The sequence below is a fragment of the Protopterus annectens genome, chromosome 3.part1, assembly GCF_019279795.1.
Source record: "Protopterus annectens isolate FY-2018-M chromosome 3.part1, PAN1.0, whole genome shotgun sequence".
In the NCBI taxonomy this organism is placed as follows: Eukaryota; Metazoa; Chordata; order Ceratodontiformes; family Protopteridae; genus Protopterus; species Protopterus annectens.
Genome location: NC_056732.1, coordinates 1851898694 through 1851920294, shown reverse-complemented (window position 1 = coordinate 1851920294; position 21601 = coordinate 1851898694). Strand labels below are relative to the sequence as shown.

General features: G+C 39.6%; 1 protein-coding gene across 1 annotated transcript in view; it reads right to left on the bottom strand.

Moving 5' to 3' along the window:
* The window catches only part of LOC122797925 (zinc finger protein 271-like), a 30339-nt gene extending 9346 nt beyond the window's left edge, over positions 1-20993 (bottom strand). The window contains exon 1 of the mRNA XM_044066444.1: positions 20936-20993. Within this exon, the coding sequence (XP_043922379.1) occupies positions 20936-20993 (58 nt within the window). The remainder of the gene's footprint in view (positions 1-20935) is intronic.
* Positions 20994-21601: the final 608 nt, after the last annotated feature.

Below are 21601 nucleotides of genomic sequence, written 5' to 3'. Positions count from 1 at the left end.
CTGAGGTAATGTACAGCATTTAATAGAGATAGAGATGTTTACTGAGGTAATGTACAGCATTTAATAGAGATAGAGATGTTTACTGAGGTAATGTACAGCATTTAATAGAGATAGAGATGTTTACTGAGGTAATGTACAGCATTTAATAGAGATAGAGATGTTTACTGAGGTAATGTACAGCATTTAATAGAGATAGAGATGTTTACTGAGGTAATGTACAGCATTTAATAGAGATAGAGATGTTTACTGAGGTAATGTACAGCATCTAATAGAGATAGAGATGTTTACTGAGGTAATGTACAGCATTTAATAGAGATAGAGATGTTTACTGAGGTAATGTACAGCATCTAATAGAGATAGAGATGTTTACTGAGGTAATGTACAGCATCTAATAGAGATAGAGATGTTTACTGAGGTAATGTACAGCATTTAATAGAGATAGAGATGTTTACTGAGGTAATGTACAGCATTTAATAGAGATAGAGATGTTTACTGAGGTAATGTACAGCATCTAATAGAGATAGAGATGTTTACTGAGGTAATGTACAGCATTTAATAGAGATAGAGATGTTTACTGAGGTAATGTACAGCATCTAATAGAGATAGAGATGTTTACTGAGGTAATGTACAGCATTTAATAGAGATAGAGATGTTTACTGAGGTAATGTACAGCATCTAATAGAGATAGAGATGTTTACTGAGGTAATGTACAGCATTTAATAGAGATAGAGATGTTTACTGAGGTAATGTACAGCATCTAATAGAGATAGAGATGTTTACTGAGGTAATGTACAGCATTTAATAGAGATAGAGATGTTTACTGAGGTAATGTACAGCATTTAATAGAGATAGAGATGTTTACTGAGGTAATGTACAGCATCTAATAGAGATAGAGATGTTTACTGAGGTAATGTACAGCATTTAATAGAGATAGAGATGTTTACTGAGGTAATGTACAGCATTTAATAGAGATAGAGATGTTTACTGAGGTAATGTACAGCATTTAATAGAGATAGAGATGTTTACTGAGGTAATGTACAGCATTTAATAGAGATAGAGATGTTTACTGAGGTAATGTACAGCATTTAATAGAGATAGAGATGTTTACTGAGGTAATGTACAGCATTTAATAGAGATAGAGATGTTTACTGAGGTAATGTACAGCATTTAATAGAGATAGAGATGTTTACTGAGGTAATGTACAGCATTTAATAGAGATAGAGATGTTTACTGAGGTAATGTACAGCATTTAATAGAGATAGAGATGTTTACTGAGGTAATGTACAGCATTTAATAGAGATAGAGATGTTTACTGAGGTAATGTACAGCATCTAATAGAGATAGAGATGTTTACTGAGGTAATGTACAGCATTTAATAGAGATAGAGATGTTTACTGAGGTAATGTACAGCATTTAATAGAGATAGAGATGTTTACTGAGGTAATGTACAGCATAATAGAGATAGAGATGTTTACTGAGGTAATGTACAGCATTTAATAGAGATAGAGATGTTTACTGAGGTAATGTACAGCATCTAATAGAGATAGAGATGTTTACTGAGGTAATGTACAGCATCTAATAGAGATAGAGATGTTTACTGAGGTAATGTACAGCATTTAATAGAGATAGAGATGTTTACTGAGGTAATGTACAGCATCTAATAGAGATAGAGATGTTTACTGAGGTAATGTACAGCATTTAATAGAGATAGAGATGTTTACTGAGGTAATGTACAGCATCTAATAGAGATAGAGATGTTTACTGAGGTAATGTACAGCATTTAATAGAGATAGAGATGTTTACTGAGGTAATGTACAGCATTTAATAGAGATAGAGATGTTTACTGAGGTAATGTACAGCATTTAATAGAGATAGAGATGTTTACTGAGGTAATGTACAGCATTTAATAGAGATAGAGATGTTTACTGAGGTAATGTACAGCATCTAATAGAGATAGAGATGTTTACTGAGGTAATGTACAGCATCTAATAGAGATAGAGATGTTTACTGAGGTAATGTACAGCATTTAATAGAGATAGAGATGTTTACTGAGGTAATGTACAGCATTTAATAGAGATAGAGATGTTTACTGAGGTAATGTACAGCATTTAATAGAGATAGAGATGTTTACTGAGGTAATGTACAGCATCTAATAGAGATAGAGATGTTTACTGAGGTAATGTACAGCATCTAATAGAGATAGAGATGTTTACTGAGGTAATGTACAGCATCTAATAGAGATAGAGATGTTTACTGAGGTAATGTACAGCATCTAATAGAGATAGAGATGTTTACTGAGGTAATGTACAGCATTTAATAGAGATAGAGATGTTTACTGAGGTAATGTACAGCATTTAATAGAGATAGAGATGTTTACTGAGGTAATGTACAGCATTTAATAGAGATAGAGATGTTTACTGAGGTAATGTACAGCATTTAATAGAGATAGAGATGTTTACTGAGGTAATGTACAGCATCTAATAGAGATAGAGATGTTTACTGAGGTAATGTACAGCATCTAATAGAGATAGAGATGTTTACTGAGGTAATGTACAGCATTTAATAGAGATAGAGATGTTTACTGAGGTAATGTACAGCATTTAATAGAGATAGAGATGTTTACTGAGGTAATGTACAGCATCTAATAGAGATAGAGATGTTTACTGAGGTAATGTACAGCATCTAATAGAGATAGAGATGTTTACTGAGGTAATGTACAGCATTTAATAGAGATAGAGATGTTTACTGAGGTAATGTACAGCATCTAATAGAGATAGAGATGTTTACTGAGGTAATGTACAGCATTTAATAGAGATAGAGATGTTTACTGAGGTAATGTACAGCATCTAATAGAGATAGAGATGTTTACTGAGGTAATGTACAGCATTTAATAGAGATAGAGATGTTTACTGAGGTAATGTACAGCATCTAATAGAGATAGAGATGTTTACTGAGGTAATGTACAGCATCTAATAGAGATAGAGATGTTTACTGAGGTAATGTACAGCATTTAATAGAGATAGAGATGTTTACTGAGGTAATGTACAGCATTTAATAGAGATAGAGATGTTTACTGAGGTAATGTACAGCATTTAATAGAGATAGAGATGTTTACTGAGGTAATGTACAGCATCTAATAGAGATAGAGATGTTTACTGAGGTAATGTACAGCATCTAATAGAGATAGAGATGTTTACTGAGGTAATGTACAGCATTTAATAGAGATAGAGATGTTTACTGAGGTAATGTACAGCATTTAATAGAGATAGAGATGTTTACTGAGGTAATGTACAGCATCTAATAGAGATAGAGATGTTTACTGAGGTAATGTACAGCATTTAATAGAGATAGAGATGTTTACTGAGGTAATGTACAGCATTTAATAGAGATAGAGATGTTTACTGAGGTAATGTACAGCATTTAATAGAGATAGAGATGTTTACTGAGGTAATGTACAGCATCTAATAGAGATAGAGATGTTTACTGAGGTAATGTACAGCATCTAATAGAGATAGAGATGTTTACTGAAATGTTTATGTCAGTCTTTGATATTTTTCTCTACTTTTATGTATGCCTGACCTTGTTCAGCTAACCATGCTGTTATATTTGTGTTAAATGTTATCCTCCCAAAGGTACATGTTGTATGCTTTTTACAACTGAAATTGTATTGCAATTCCCTCTGTTTTGATTTTCAGAATGATGCAAATGAAATGCAGATGTCTGTTGAATGCTTCGTGTCTTTAGCTGCATTTTTATCTATAGTCCTTGAAGCATGTTCCAGACACTGAACTTTCAGCTTATCTCATACTGTACCAGAATATATGTATGCTACCAAACAGAAATACATGTATTTAACTAACTATATTATTTCTACATATATTATAGCAACAGATATGTATATGCATCTAACTAGCAAATATATGTGCACATACATTTATACATTTTTAAACTTATTTATCAGTCTATACATTCCCTCTGTTTTATTTTAAATAAAACTGCCTACACTAGTATGCACTTTTTTTAGTTAAGTTATATTGCTATTAACAAGAAACACATTGGGAAACAAAACCTTTAGTTTTCTTTTGATAACAGTTTTATATTGTCAACACGATGACAACCATTACTATTAGAACTGGATGAATCTGAATATGACTCTATACAGTGATGTTCTATACAGTAATTTATTGCAAAGGCATTGCAGTCTTGTTTTTTGAAAAAAAAAACATATGTCACAAATGTCAAGCTTTGACTTGTTACTCTATTTACATAGATAAACCATTTACTATATACGGTACAGAATACACTTGCTTGTACATATTGTTTTTGCATTTGTATATACATGGCTGTAATGTACACTCAATCTAATTTTTAAGCCTAGAATTAAACTGAAGCCTGCTAATTACATTACTTGAAACATTAAAATGTATTTTTGCTATTACCACTTTGCACTTTTATTTGAGTCCCTTTTGCAGTACTGTTTACACAGTTAGTGTAAAACTGAAAGTATGTCCTCCCCCTGTAGTACACATCATTTTATTGTAGTATTGTTTATTTGCTTTATGCTGTGAGAATTAAATGTATGCTTGCCCTTTGGCTGTTACCTAGACTGTGACACTTTGGTCTTACACATTTGCTATAAAGCTTTTGCAGTCCCCTAAACTGCTACGGTTGTAGTAGGAATTGCTTTTACCTATTTTGAAAATATGTTTACTGTTACTACTATTTGTACCCTCTCTTTTTGTAAAGGGACCTGCATAATTTATTTTAACTGCATAATATAGCCCATGTATCGACTGTACTCGGTATAGTATTTACTTGCAGACTTTTGTTTTTTTTGGTTAATGCTGCACGTGAATACTTAACAATAATGTTTTAGAAAAACGTAAGCCATTTAGCCTGGTGACCAGTCTTGTTTCCTTGACCTTATAAATTTCACTACCAGTAACATTTTATTTTATATAACATTCCTTATAACTACCCATTCTAGCCTGGAAAGATTTGAACTTAGATTACTTACTTTTTTCTTTTTGTGCATTCCAGATGCTTAACCCATAACTCCTTAAGCACTTACTTGTATCTTCAGTCATTTGTTAATATACTTGCAACTTGATATTAGAATGCAGTTGTAATAAACATTAACTTGCCTAACTATGCATAATATTGTTTTTGAATACTGTTTTTGCTGGAGTCTGTGCTATTTTTTATGCTGTCATACAATTACAAAATATTGTAAGAAACAAAAGAGATATTGACTTAACTAACACATGCTTAAAACAAATATATTTACATGATTTACATTTGCTGTTGTGTGCCTTTTGCTACACTTTATGTGAAAATAAAATACATGCATGTCAGTCTTGTGACGTCATGTCTTTACTGCATTTAACTACTCTCATTTGATTTCTATGCCCTAGAACTGTTTTGTTAGTTGAAATGGTTTTAAAATCACTATTTAAGTGCCTTTCTTTAACTGAATAAAGTTTCTGCTGTGTATGCTTAACCATTTTCTAAATGTAGAATAATACGTCATAAATTATTTTCTATCAGCCTAGTTAACTGCTGATGCTTTAATTCTTTACTAACCAGATTATATTTGTCAGTATTCTATTCTGCTGACTTTAAACCTCTTATGCACTTCTGAAAAAGTGTTTGCATATGTTGTCTGAACTTTTTGAACTCGCTTTGACTGTGTCTTAGAAATTTATTAAATTTTTTTGTTAGTTTACAATGAACCTTGTCTCTGTTTTTGTGTTTTGTAATGTGCAGTGGTTTTATGCCACTTTTGTCTAGCACGATGTACAGAAGATTTTCTAAATAGCTGACTTGACTGATATTGTAACTCTGAAATTAACATTTTACATGTGGTGACAGGACATTTATGCCATTGCACACAGAAAGCAGTTTCATATAACTTGCACAATAAACGTTTACTGTCATACAAATGATGTTGCTGTTTAAGATACCAGTTAAACATTCATAAAGCATTGACATGAACTTTACCTAGTAAAGTACTACAAGTGCTACAGTTATGTTTATACCAATCTTTAAATCCTGGCCATACATGTGCTGGACTATTACTACTGTCTACATGAAAGGTAGTGTTACATTTTACAGTTCTTTTGTTTATGGCATCCATGCTGTAGAATGAGAAACAAAAAGAGAATTACCAGTTTCTGTGTGGAAGGTGGCCAAATCTTCCATCGAGAAAACGTAGAAAGTCTCTTGTTGATTCTCCCAAAAGGTGGTCAAACACAGTTGGCAGATTCAACTGTGTGAATGTACAGGACCTATGGAATCTGCAGAGATGCACTGTTCTGCTACTGGATACTGTGCATAAGAAGGAGGAAATGTTTGCACTGGAACGGAATGTGTTAACTGAATAATATAAAAAAAGAAGCTGTAGTTGTTACAATAAGAAACCATTCGGTCCATCAACTGTGGCTCGCCATTGAAAAAGTTTATGACATCTTCTTGTTGGTTTCTTGCTGTTACTTGCATTTACATGCAAGCATACCAAAGTATACTTAACTACTTACTGTGATCAACTAGTCTTATTACTGTATTGTACTACGTGCAATAAATACACCGAGACACTGCTTCAGTTAATACGCATTTTTTTACTATTACATTTTTCTTTTGGATCTACAAATTCCCAAAGCCTGTTTACTATTACACTCATATTTAAACCAAAAAGTCTGATATTTTTTCTCAGAGTCTGATGTATAACAGTTCTTTCTTTGTCCTTTGTCACCTTGTCCTTGGTTCTTTGTAGTTTGATGATCCATGGAAACTTGCTCTTGCATTATCTGAAACATGGTGTTCCAGCACTATCTGAAACTTGATGTTACATCTCTTTACTTCGTTGATGACCTTCCAGCTGCCATCTGCACAGTTATTTTTACAGACTTTGTTTCTCAATAACATACTCCTTTACATGGATACCAAAATCCAACTTAGCTATATATGCTTGCCAGCACAGTTACTATTTTTCTGCATTTTATACTATTATAAATTAACCCTTTATATTTCATATCATTGTTGCAGCTTTTTATTCAAGCTAATAATCATGCCAGCAACAATTACTATTATTCTTTCATGCCACTCTTGAATATATTAAGTGTTTTCACCAAATCTTGCGAAAAAGACTAATAATTCAGTTAAAAGTAAATCTAAATACACAGCCTCAAATTTAAGTTGGTCTGAACAAAATGCCTTACTTCAGCTTTGTAAGTATAAGGATTTACTTTTTAAGAAGTCTGACAATAGCTGTGGGCTGATGATAACTGAGCAAAGCAAGCATGTTGAAGAACTAACAAAGATGCTTTCTAATACCAAGCATTATTGTATTTTTAGCAAAACTTTGTCAGAGATTGTTTTAATGAAATTTATCAAGCTGTATTTGAAATGTTTAGCCATGGTTATATTAACTTCAGCATTTTCAATTTTTAATCATTGAGCAACCAGAGTTAGGTAGGATTTTTGGAATTACAAAAATCCACAAGAATAAAGAAGTTCCACGATATAGGCTGATATTTTTTTCCCCTAGATATAAAGCCATCAGTATAGACTCTTATTTATTTATATTATTGGATGGCACAGTGGTGCAGTGGTTTGCATTGTTGCCTCACAGCAAGAGGTTCTCCGGTTTGATTCTCGGCTGGGGTGCTTTCTGTACAGAGTTTGCCTGTCCTCCTTGTGTTCCTGTGGGTTTCTCTGGGTGCTCCAGTTTCCTCCCATGTTACATGCGTTTTGAGCATTTCTTCCAGGGCCTCTGCTGAAAACTGGCTCATTCCAAGTCAGACTTTCCCAGTAAACAAATGTTAAATAAATAAATTATTTGGATAGTATTCTTAACCCTATTCTACAAAGTAGTAAGTTCTTTCTTTAAAAACTCCTGGTCATGTTTAAATATGTTGAAAGAATATGAATTCACCAGTGAGGAAGTCCTTTTAGGGAGTACTGATGTTAATTCATTGTACACTAGTAATGACCAAGAGGATGAGTTAGAAGTTATTAGTTTATACTTGGAGAAAATATGTAACATGGATAGAGTCAAGATCAATATTATAACTAGTTTAATGGACATAGTTGTTAGGAATAATTTTTTCCTATTCAATAATCACATTTACCAACAACTTACTGGGGGGGTGCAATGGGGGCTAAAGTGGTCCCGGCCTTCACTAGTATGGTCATGTGTTGGTGGGAGGGACATTTCTTAAGTCTATTTCTTTTTTACATATGTTAAATGCTACAGGAGCTACATACACCATTTATTTTTCATCTGGGGAGACACAGAAGAGTTATTCATCCAGTTTGTTGGGAAGATTAACTAAAGTTTACTATGGTTTAAAGTTCACTATTAGTGGTAAAGGTACTGTAGTCAACTTTTTGGATGTTACAATTAAAATGCATGTTGAACTACAGACTTTTGCAAGTAGTATCTTTAGAAAGGATACATTTATGAACAATTATCTCCACTTCAGTAGCTATCATCCCAAGAAGATTAAATTGAGCATCTTTCATGGGCAAAAAATAAGATTAAGCAGGCTTGTCAGTAAAACGAGTTTTTTTATGAAGATGTAAATTTTTTGGTTGAACTTTGTCTGAATAGAGGGCATCCAGAGAAAAGAGGTTGTTAGTAAAATAACTAATTTTCCACTTATTTTGGTTAAAGGCATTAACTTAAAAAGTCAGAAAAACAATGATGTTAAAACGGAAGAATTACAGATAGATAAAAGGTGTGCCTTTCCAGTACCCCTAACTATAGTCCAAATTTATTATTATTTATTTTACATTTATTTTATATTTGTTAACCGGGTTAGTCCAGCTGAGCATTCACTCGTTTTCAGTGGAGACCCGAGGAGAAAAGCTCCTCAATCAGTATTAACATTTTATATAAAATCAGCAAGAAAACTGCACTGGCAGCTAAAACAATTAGAGAAATAACATTTTACAATCAAATTTTACAGAAAACAGTTGGGTACAAATGTTAGAGATCAAACTGCAAAAGGCATTTACAATAAATCATATACAAAAGCAGTTGAGTACAATGTCAGCATTTTTACAACAAAACTTAGGTACAATGTCAATGTAGGGAAAACAATGTTAATTATTTCTAAGTAGTTATATACAGTATAGATACACATGGAGTAGTAAGGTCATGTAGAGGTTAAGCAACGAGACAGAGAAGTAGATGGATATTAAGACAGACAGTGGAAGAGAAAGGAGGGATGAGAGATAAGCTAGGGTTAGGTAGTTTCAGGGAGGATGACTACAATGCCAGGACCATTTATTTACTAGATATTCCTGAGTGGCTAGTTGAAATGTTTTGTTTGGTTAAGGGACCTAATTTCTAGGGGTAGTTGGTTCCAAGTTGTAGCAAGCTTATAGTTATAAAGTAAACACCCTGATTTGGTTTTGGGTTTATAGATCTGTAGGAAGTCTTGGTATGAGCTACGTAATGTCCTGGTTGGGGAATGTTTAGTTATAATTGATTGAAGGCTTGGGCAGAAAGATGGTAGATAGAGGATGGAGTGGATAATTAACAGTTGCTGTAGTAGCAGCAAATGAGGGAATTCAAGCCACTGCAACTGTTTAAGAGATAGGCAATGTTGTGATTTGTAGGTTTGGTTTGCAGCAAATCTGGCAACTTTATTATACGTAGTTTCAAGTCTGGTTATGAGTGTGGTGTTAAGATTTGTGTACAACTGAGAGCTATAAAGGAGGGTGGGAAGAAGAAATGCATAAGAGAGCGTTATTCTGGCTGAGTTGGTTAAATGTCTTTTGTTTCAGTAAATTAGTCCGAGTTTCTGGTGAGTCTTTTTGATAGAGGTGGTGATTTGGAGATCAAATTTAAGCTGATCATCTATTATGACTCCTAGCAGTTTAGTGCTAGGATCAGAGGTAATGAGAGTGTTATTGCTAGATAGGATGGAAAATGTTGTTTTGAGACTGATGAGCTTTTTTGGGAGGAAGAGTATGAGCTTAGTTTTCCTAGGGTTGATAATTAATTTGTTGTTACAAAGCCATGTCTCTATGGTGTTGAATGATGCTTGTGTAGTAGAGTGGAGGTCAGATGGATTGTCAGCAATGGTGATGACTGTAGAATCATCAGCATATTGTACAAGTGTGGAGTTGGGACAAGAAGTGTAAAGTAGGTTGGTGAAAATATTGAAGAGCAGTGGCCCTAGTATGGATCCTTGGGGGACATCCATTGGGATGCTTGTGGGGGGGGGGGAGAGCAGTGTGCCATTTAACAGCTTGTTGGTGGTTAGGCAGATAGCTGGAAAACCAGGATATGGTGGGAGGAGAGAATCTTAGGTGAGAGAGTTTGTCTAGGAGGAGGAGATGGGAGACACTGTCAAAGGCTTTGGACAGGTCGAGGAACAGACTTGAGACTAGTTTATTATTGTCACGGGCCAGTGATACAGTATTAATGAAGGATATTAGTGCAGCTGTAGTGCTGTGTTTGGGATGAAATCCATGTTGTGTGTGTGTGTTAGAAAGACAGATATTATTAACATCATTAAAGGTAATTGGAAAGTAATTACGGGCAGTCCTGAACTTAGTCAAAGTTTTATTTATTTTATTTAACATTTGTTTATTTAACATTTGTTTACTGGGAAAGTCCAACTTGGAACTAAGTCAATTTTCAGTGGCAGCCTCGGGAGAAACACTCCAGACGCATGTCTTTGTAATGTGGGAGGAAAATGGAGCACCCGGAGGAAACTCACACAAACATGGGGAGGACATGCAGACTCAACACAGAAGGAACCCCAGTCAAGATTCAAACTGGAGAACCTCTTTCTGTGAGGCGACAATGCTACAGCTGCACCACTGTGCCGAAATATGGAGAGCCCACAGTTTGTTGTCAAAAAGGTTCAAAATCTGAAGTTATTACTAGAAAAAGACCTCATTAGAGAATACAGGCTAGGGGCTACTACAGTTGGTACTTTTTCATGTGCCAACTGTAGACAATGTCGTTATATTAGTGACACAAGTTCTTTTTACTTTGAACATATTGATTACACATATATAACCAAAAGGAGATATAAAAAGAGTTATGTACTTACCATAACTTGGCACCTGTGCTATCCAGTGTCATTATTCATCACAAATGGGTCTTGGATTTGACCTCTGAACTGGCAACTATAAGACAGATCCAGAGCTCAAGCTCTTCCCCTTCCCATAACCCTCTGCTACCTCTAACCCTCAGATTGAATTTACTACACTGATGGAAATGTAGAGGAAACTGTGTGAAACTCCAAAAATGTCAGTGTACAAGTCACTCCAACCTGCCTGAACCCCCAGAAGGAAGGGAGGAGGAGGGCAGGAATGTGATGAATAATGACACTGGATAGCACAGATGCCAAGTTATGGCAATACGTAACCCTTTATCTGATGCCATCAGTGTCATTATTCATCACAAACGGGTCGCAGTCCCCAACTTCAAAGTACCGTGGGTGGCTTCAAGGAAGGATATGCTGGAGCATGGAGGAACCAAAGGAAGCCCTGTTCCTTGATACTCAGTCCAGTTTGTAGTGCAAAATGAATGTGTGAGGATTAGACCAAGTCTGCAACACAAACCTCATCCAGGGAGAGTCTAGCCAAGAAGGCAGAAGACATAGCGACAGACCTAGTGGAGCGGGGCTTCACCGGTCTAGACAATTCCAATTGCCTGCAATCATAAATTTTAAAAATAGAACACACAATCCACCTGGAAACAGTCACTTTGGAAACTGCCTGATGCTTTCTGTTCTGAGAAAAAGCCACAAAGAGTTGGTCTAACTTTCTAAACTCCTCAGTCCTATTCAAATAAAAATGCATTTGCCTGTGGACATCTAGACAATGCAAGATGTACTCCCCTTTATTTGAGTAATTAGGGAAGAGACCAGCAGTTGAACTGCCTGACTGAGATTAGCTTCAAGAGGCCACTTTAGGGAAAAAAGGAAGGATTTGTTCTAAGAGACACCCTATCCTTATGAAAGAGCATGAATGGAGGCTTAATGCACAGAGCCAAGTAATGGCTACTAAAAGGCCATCTTCTATGAAAGAAATTTAATGTCACATGACCTCACCGGTTCAAAAGGTTTTTGTGTTAGGGACTGCAGCACCAAAGTCAAATCCCACAGAGGGGACGATCCTTAATGCAAGGCCTAAGAAGAAAGAATAGTTGTGTAAGAACTTACCATAACCTTACATGTCCTTCTCTTCTATGTTGCAGCATTCATAACAGTAGGGAGTTGCTGCTTGCGGTGCCACCGTCCAGCCAGTATACCAAAGTCTTTGTTCCAGGAGTGTACATGTGACATCTCTTACCAGGGCCATAAACCGATGTTAGGTATAAAAGTGACAAATGCACGTACCCTCATCAGGATTGTTTTGCTGCATACAATAGTGCTTCTGAGGTTTGACCAGGAGGGTCCTAATATATGAGACCCGTAGACTTACATGTAGGTCAGTCCCAGGGCAGTAGGATGGCTATGTAGGTTGTGACCAGGGGAGATGATGGCAATGTGCCCACAGGGAATACCTGGGGTAGCAGGTGGGTGGGACTGAATACTGCGACATAGAAGATAAGAGAAGGACATCTAAGGTTATGGTAAGTTCTTACACAATTATTCTATGTCCTTCTCTTCTCATACTGCAGAATTCATAACAGTGGGGAGAGTACCAGAGCTTTAAGTATGAACCTGGGAGGAGGAAGGGGTCCTGTGGTCAAGTAGACCCTGTAGGATAGTCCTGGCAAATCCAGCTCTAGCACGGGATGCTATGTCTAGCTTGTAGTGTTTGGTGAAGGTGTGTACTGAGGTCCAAGTAGTTGCTTCTAAAATGGAAGAGGAGTCTATGCCTTTGAAAAAGGGAGTAGAGGAAACAGCTGCTCTGGTAGAATGAGGTTTAACATTACCTTGTAAGGATTTCCCATGGTGGGAGTAGCACAAGGAAATGTATTTAGAGATCCATGAGGCAATGGTTTGCTTACAGACAGCTTTCTCCAGGGCTCTGGGATGGAAGGAAATAAATATTTGATCTGAATTCCTGATATCTTTGGTTTTGTCTAAGTAATATTGAATTTGTCTGTTTACATCCAGAGAATGTAGGGTCCTTTCTGAGGCATTTTGTGGATGAGGGTAAAAAGCTGGTAGGTTAATGGATTGATTCAATGGAGTTCATAGGTTCATAGGCTAGTACTAGGCTATTGGCACTAGGGCCTATACAAGCCTAGCCATAACAATTCCCTGGCTATTTCTTCCCACAATATTTACTTCCCTGGACCCCTGTCTAGCAGGGCGACTGAAGTGATCCCCGGGGTGACTTTCTTATCTCCCATCCAATTGTCAAGAGGACCAAAGAGGTGCTCTGCTTGACATGTATGGGCAGTCTATTCCAGAGACTGGGGAGTCTCTGGGTCAGGAACCTATCCCTCCAGCATGTTTTGTTCATTGTGATGACAAGGTTTAGATCTCTGGAGTGTGTGGCTCTGAGGGATTGGGGTTTCTTTAAGTGTAGCATGTCCAACAGCCCTGGGTTTGACATGGCCTTGTATGTTAAGCAGAGATTGCCTCAGAGTAGACGATATGCGACAGAGTATATCTGGAGTTTTTTTAGATGGTCGGCATAGGGCATCTGCTTTGGGCCTGTGATTCTTTTAGTAAGGTATTTCTGTGGCCTTTCCAGTTGATGTAGATGTCTTGAGAGGTACATACCAAACGGGGCATTGTATTCTGTAATGGGTCTAATGAGAGATGAGTACAGTGGGACAATGACCTCCTTTTTTCTGGACAAAAAGCCCTTAGTGATGAGGTGAGCCACATAGAAGGATTTCCTGACTGATGTGAGCTGCTGAGTCCACTGTCCACCTGTGTCCCTAAGTCTCTTATCACACTTTCGGTCTTTAGTGTACTGCCAATTATGTGGTAATTTATGGGTACATGTTTTTCCCAAAGGGGATAACTATACATTTCTTGGCATTGAGCTTGAGCCCATGGCTCTGGCACCAAGCATCATTTTCTGTAAGGCCCTTTTGTAGAATATCCACATCATCTGGGGATTCAATAATGGCTCCCAGTTTGCAGTCATCTGCAAATTTTGTTAGTCAGAGTCCCTTAGTGTTGGCCTGTACTTCAGAGAAGTAGATGCCAAAAAAAAGCGGTCCCAGGACTGAACCCTGAGGTACTCCACTTGTCATTTGTCTGGAGCTGGATTTGGAGTTGGCTACTTTTACAGTATGGGTGCTCTCAGTAAGCCAGTTGGCAACCCATCGAGTGATGTAGGGATTAATGCCTAGCTTAGTAAGCTTATCTAGGATTCCAGAGTGGGGGGATGGTGTCAAAGGACTTGGCGAGGTCCAGATAGGCTGTGTGGACCAGCTTACCCTCGTCCACAGCTCTGGAGACTGATTCAGAGAAGTCAGTCAGGTTCAGGAGACAACATCGGCCCTTCGATAACCCAAACTGGGTGGGGTCCAGTGTTTGAAGGTTGCCAGTGTCTTTGTTTATAAGTTTCATGATAATACATTCCATGGCCTTGCAGATCAGGGTCATCAGACTGATGGGACGGTAGTTCCCAGGATCCAAGGTGGATTCCCCCCCATGCGGAGTGGGATAACTGTAGCTGTGTGCCACTCAGTGGGCACGAAGCCTGAGGTGAGGCTATGATTAAACATGACACTTAGGTGATGTGCCACTTCATTTTGTAGTTCATGTAGTACACAGCCTGGGATGTCGTCTGGTCCCATGGATGCTGTATTCTTAGCTTTGGAGAGTGTGGTTTTTACCTGTGTGGCCATTATTACCAGAATTTGGCAATCTTTCAGTATTGAAATGGGCTCTTTAGGGGGTGAGAGGGGGGAGAAGTTGGCACTCAATCGATCTGCCAGGATATTGATAATATCCTTGGGATCAGTATATTTAATGCCATTCTGTTGTAGCTCAGAGCAGATCTGAGCATTGCCATTTAGATTCTTGACATAACTAAAAATGCCTTGTGGGTGTCTTTGGAATCTTTGGCAATTTTATTTTCATAACTAGCTTTGGAGGATTTTATGAGGGATCTGAGCTTCTTACTTACTGAGGGTGGTAAGGGAGTTTTTTGCATCCTGGGTTTTTCCTCTTTTCTGAAACAGTTTCTTCCTTTTGTAAAGTTTGTTTAAGGCAGGGGACCACCAGATTAGCTTCTATTTTTTTTTTGGAGGAGAGCAACTTGGTTATATTTGGGATGGCATGATTCATGCATGAGTGGATGTGCTCGTACAGTGCCTTAGTATGGGATTCAGCAGTCAAACTTTCAGTTCCAGTCCGCATGAGTGTCATGAAGTTTGTCACTTCTGATTTGAGTAGCATGAAGTTGGCATTGGAGAAGTTTTTTACCGAGGTTTCCTTACTGGGAGTGGGGGAGGGATGTGGATGTCAAGGGTGATTAGTTTATGGTCAGACCTGACCAACGAGGGGGTGACCATTGGTGTGGAGCATCAATTTCCCATGTTGGTAATGACCAGGTCTGGGATATTGGAGCCCCTGGTGGGACTATGGATTAGTTGATCCAGGGCATTGGAATTTATGAGTTGCAAGAACCGTTGGGCAAAGGTGATGGTACATGAGTAGTCTTCCCAGTTAATGGCAGGGTAGTTGAAATCACCCAGTATTAGGGTGTTTGGTGTATCTTAACATTTTACAGTATGTTTAGAAAGGTGTAGTGAGAATCTTGGGGCATGGTGGGAGATCTGTATCAAGCTACAATTTGGATTACAGTCTTACCTAGTGTTAGTTGCTCCTGGAGAATTTCAGATGCATTGTGTTGGGTAACTACCTGGTGGTGTCAATATTCTTGGTGAATATGAACACTCCTCCTTTCGTGTTTCGGTCCTGGTTTGGTGGCCAAAAAGTGTGGTAAAAGTTGTAGCCTGGTATTGCATGGGTGCTCTCCGGAGCCTTGGACCAGTCCTCGGTTACTGCACAGATATCAACGTTCTCCATTTTTAGGAGTGCCTCGAGAGAGTGCATTTTGAGGTTTAGACTTCTAGCATCGAGTGGCATTTACCTTCAGATTTTGCATGCTTGTACCTGTTACAGTGGTGGTTTTGTCCTTTGTACTTTGCCTAAAAAAGGCACTATATGGGTGGCAAGAGCCTTAGCTAGTAACCTGAATCCCAAAGGCGACAGGTCGGTTGATCATGTCATCCCAGGCAGACAGATACTGGATCCCCTTTGAATGACAACAGAAGCTTAGCCAATTGTTGAAGTCAATCATGTTATCCTTATACTGTGGTATCATTCTGGGCAAAGGAAGGATGCTACTCAGGGCTAGGGTCATACTTGCCTGGGCCACATGATCCGAGAGCTCTTCCATGTCTCTTTTGTCATATTTGTACTTGTTTTGGAGTGACTTGAGTGCATGCATTATGTGGCAGATCCTGGCACCCGACAGGTAGCTGACTGTAATTTTCTCCTTGTTCAGCCTGGTGAGTGGGACATCAGTGTGCCTGACTATAGATTCACCTATGACTAAAGTGTTGGGTACGTTGTCTTGCCTTAGGGGCTGTTGTTGGGTGGCACACTGGTGTTGTGAGCTAGGTGACACTTCAGTTGTGATTGATGTTTATTTGTGTTTCAGCTTCGCAGTTCCTTGTTGCTTGGGCAGGTTACTGTTAAGGGCCTCCGCATAGGAGAGTTTAGTGTTGCTATATGAGGTGTTGGTGGTGTGGGTTTAAAAAGGCTATGTGTTGCTTGAGGTGTAGTGCAGGTGTTAACCTTCTCCTCTTGACTATCTAGTACAATCTTGGGTGGAGAGAGCTTTGTTTCCTGTTTGGCTATGTAAGGGCATCTTTTGCAGTTGTAGTGTTGGGCGGTAGGAGGAGAGGGTTGTCTGAGTACATGAGGAAACTGCTGCTTTGCCCCAGTATGCCCAGATTCACTGGGTGGACAGGAGAAATCAATGGAAGCTGACCCTTGGACATGCCTGGTTTGGTGTTTTTTTGTAAAGTACAAGAGCTGTTTTCCCTTACATTTGCAAGGTACTTTGCAATTATAGGTTGTTTAGTGCCTATGATTAATTTCTCCTTATTAACAAGGAGAGTTGAGTGCTTGCATCAGTTCATTAACTACCTTGGGCATGAAAAAAGGGTTTGTTCTGAGGACTACTCTGTCCTTGTGGAAAACAAGGTAGGGAGAGGTGGCCATATGGGCTTGGATCTCTGAGACCCTCCTGTCGGAGGTGAGGGCTACTAGCAGGACTGTTTTCATTGTGCATAGTTTCAGAGAAATAGAGTGTGCTGGTTCAAAGGGGGTGAGGTTAGCTTTATTAATACAAAGTTTAGGTCTCACAGAGGAGGGATGGGTATTCGTGGGGGGATGATGTGGAGGACTCCCTTCAGAAAAACTTTGACTTCCAGTCTGGATGCCAGGGGGGTGAAATGGGCAGACAGGCAGAAATGGCAGACAAATGGACTTTGATTGAAGAATATGTTAGCCCTGATTGGAGTAGCTCACACATGTAGGATAGGACCCTTGGTATGGGAGTACTGAGGGGGTCCTAATTGTTCCTATGACACCAATTGGAGAATCTGTGCCAATTAGCTACTTAGTTTCTCCTAGTGCTAGGTTTTCTAGCCTTCTACAGAACATTGAGTACGTCCTCTGAATAAAGGTGTCTGCAAGAGATTAGAATCCTATCACCCATAAGGTCAATTTTAGGTTGTTCACCTGTGGGTGTAGCAGGGATCCCTTGTTCTGTGTGAGTAGGTCTACATGGTGGGGTAACCTGTGGTGATTTCCCTTGGCTAGAGAATGTAGGAGGGGCAACCAATGCTGTCTTGGCCAAAAGGGGTTACCAGTAGGATTTTTGGTTTGTCCTTCTGAATTTTTAGAAGGACTTTTTGAATTAGAATGAAGGGGGATGGTGTACAGGTACACCACCCCCCCAAGAGAAGAAGAAGGTGTCTACTTTCCAAGCTTGTGGATGTGGGTTACTTGTACAGAAGTTAAGCATTTGCCTGTTGAGTGGAGAGACAAATAGGACTGCTTTTGGAATACCCCACCTGAGTATCAGGTTTAGGAAAACCTCTCTGAAGCATCCATTCGTGAGAGGGGGCGGAGGTTCTGCTGAGTGTGTCTGCCATAACATTCTCTGCTGAAGGGATATACATAGCTAATAAGTGGACCCTGAGAGAAGTGTCTGGGTTCCATATCTCGATGGCCAGGCTGCATAGTGTGTAGGACCTGGTCCCCTCTTGCTTATTTATGTACCACAGGACAGTCATATTGTCTGTGATTACTTTTAGGGTTCTTGGCAGGATAGACAGCTTGAATGTTAGAAGGGCTAACAACAGTGCCCTCATTGCCTTAATGTTGATGTGGCCCTTTTTCCTTAGAGTAGATGATTTTCCTTGTACTGAGAGGTGCTGTTGGTTTGTTTGTAACACTGCACCACAGCACAGATCTGAAGCATCTGTTGAAAGCAGTTGTTGTGGGGCTGGAATCTAAAGGTGGGTCCCTGGGTTGGTCTGCATTGCAGACATCCACCACTGGATCTGCTATTTTAGGCACAGGAGAAGTCGACTCGGAGAGTCCAAGGGTTGGGAGTGTTGGGTCCACATGTTTTCTAACACCCACTGAATTTTGCACATGTGGAGTTTTGCCGAAGGCAGCATGGGGATGAGGGATGCCATGTGGCCTAACACTCTCAGGAATTCCTGAGCTGACAGGGTGTTTTGGGTAAGGATTTGATTGACGTATAGGCAGAATTACTGAATCCTTTGGTCTGGGATGAAGGCTTTCATGCAGTCTGCGCAGAGTCTGCACCCCAGGAAAATCAAGTCCTGTGAGGGGATCAGGTGAGATTTTTATACATTTAGTGTGAACCCCAGAAGAGTGAGGGTGTTCAACACCTGTTGTAAATGAAAAAGTAGGAGCTGGTGGTCTTGATGAAGGATGAGCAGGTCATCCAGTATGGGTATATTTGTATACCCTGGGTCCTGCAATGAAGAGAGCTAGACATTTTGTAAACACTCTGGGGGCAGTGAAGAGACCAAAAGGTGATGCAGAGAATTGAAAATGACAGGAGCCTACTGACAATCTGAGGAATGTCCTGTAATCTGGCTGAATGGGGATGTGGAGGTAGGCATCCTTGAGATCTAGTGCTACCATGAATGCCTGGGAGGGGATCAGAGGCAAGAGATGTGGTAAGCTGATCATTTTGAAACTGGGAATGTGGAGGAAGAGGTTTAGAAAGGATAGATCCATGACAGGTCTCCAGGGACCCTCTTTCCTTGGTACCAGAAACATTCTGGAATAAAATCCTGTGTTTCTTTGAGGGGTGGGCACTGGTTCTATGGTGCCTTGATTTAGAAGTTGATGAATGATGGGTGATTATAGGTGATTATAGGTGATTATAGGTGGATTTGATTGTTTGATGATTGAGGAATAACTTGGAAAGGTGGGAACATCCACCAAGTCATGTAATATCCTCTCTGGATGATGGAGAGGACCCATTGTTCTGCTGTTAGTCTCTGCCAAGAGGGAAGGGAGAGCGTGAGGTGAAGGGATAAGGGTGTTGCTGGATGCAAGGGGGGAGTCGCAGTGGATGAGGCCTGGATTGGAAAGGGTGTGGTAGAGGAGCTGGAGGGAAATATGGGGGTAGAAGACTTCCTCGGCTGTCTACATCCCTTTGATTGTGGCACTGAATGAAAAGCTTGCCTTCTAACAAAGGAGGGCTTCTGAGGGTCATTTCTATGATATCTAGGAATAGGGGACACCAAAAGGTATTTGAGGTTCTGTAATTCTTTACCCTTCTCTTGGATGGATTTGAGAAGCTCAGCAAAAGCATGGCCAAAAAGGGATATATTGTCTAAGGGTGCATCCATTAGTTTAGTTTGAACATCCATGGTGAGGAGCTGAAGCCTTACCCAGGAGTAACGTTGAAGTACTGATCCAGAAGCTGCAGCTTTGGATGAAGCTTCCATAGCATTATAACTGCACTTAATAGAGTGTTTGATCACTTGGGATGCTGTGGAGAGAAGTGAATTTAATTGTGCTCTGATAGGGGAATCCTGAACCTCAGATAGAAGGGTGGAGGCTTTAGAAATGGTGTCTAGAACATACCTTGCCATGTGTGTTTGGTAGTTCAAGGCCCTACTGGGCAGAGTGGAGGAGGTATATACCTTTTTTCCTGTCTTGTCCATAAATATACTCTCCTTATCAGTTGGGTAAAGAGCAGTAGAAGGTAGTTGTCTGGATGTCTTATCTGCAGAAACAGCTATAACAGCTGGGTCTGCTGGAGGGTTCCTGAAAAGAAACAGAGTGTCTTGGGGGGCCCTATAAAATTGATCAGGTCATTTAGCTGCTGGGGTTGAGAACCAGGAGACTGTGAAGCAGCTAGGAAGGCATCCTGAAAAGCAGGCAGTAAGGGAGGCACAGCTGAGGGAGATCAATGCTCCATTTGGAAAAGGTCAAATTACCTTTTCTTGGAGTCTGAAACTTCAGAGGTCTGCCACTTAAAATGTTCCCTCATGAGGGAGATAGTATCCCCAAAGCTGAATTATTCTCCTGGGGATTCAGGAGAAATAGAGTCCTCCTCCTCTGGTGTAATGAATTCCTTGGGGGATTCAATTTGTGTTTCATAGGAGAAGGACTCCTCAGAAGAGGAGTAATCTTCCTCAGACACATGGGGGGTTGTTGAGGCATGACAGTAGGGGGAAGTTGTGTTTGTAAGGCCTGAAATGCCTTAAACAGACTTTGAGAGAATGATTCCCAACCTGGCATCTGTGGAGGCTCAGAGGGCTTGGTTTTTTGCTTCCTTTTCAAGGGGGTTCTAGGAACAGACAGAAGAGAAGCGTACATCAGCCTAGCATGAATTGGTGGAGCAGGGGCTTCCGAAAACGCGAGCCATGGTTCCCCTCCGCCATCAGACTCTGATGGCTGAATTACCTCAGTGGACGTACCTTCAGTTTCCTGCACCCTGGCTTCTGTTAAGGTTCCCAGGCCTGCTTTGGTAACCATCATCTGAACAGACTCCAGGTCTTCAATCACTTATAGAGCCTGCTTGGATACCTGAGGCGCAGCCTGGGATTCCAGCCTAACTTTTTTCACCTTCCTCCGAGGCGGCTTGTCAGATGGGCCTATTCTTCCTTCCATGCCTAACGCCAAGTGTCGGAGTCTTTGGTTCTCTAGATATAGATTCAAAGCCACTAATTGGCTATGGAGAGTCTTGGGGATGAACGACTTACAAATTGGACAGCATGTATGCTCGTGGGCCACACCTAGACAAAAAATACACTTATCGTGTGTGTCCTTGTGAGGAATTTGTCTCCCACAAGCACATTTCCCTTTCCTAGCTGACATGCAAGTCTAAACAGTAAGCAAATTAAGCAAGAAAACCCCAAAGGGCACTTATCTGTAATGGTCAAATGTGGTAATCTGGTCTCCAACGATCTGGAATTTGGTCTGAAGAAACGCGATGCACAAGTGGAACTGGTAAATGGGCATCTGATGATCACTGCTGCAGAAAAATTCTGATGAGGGTACGTGCAGATGTCACTTTTATACCTAACATCTGTTTATAGCCCTGGTAAGAGATGTCACACATACCCTCCTGAAACAAAGACTTT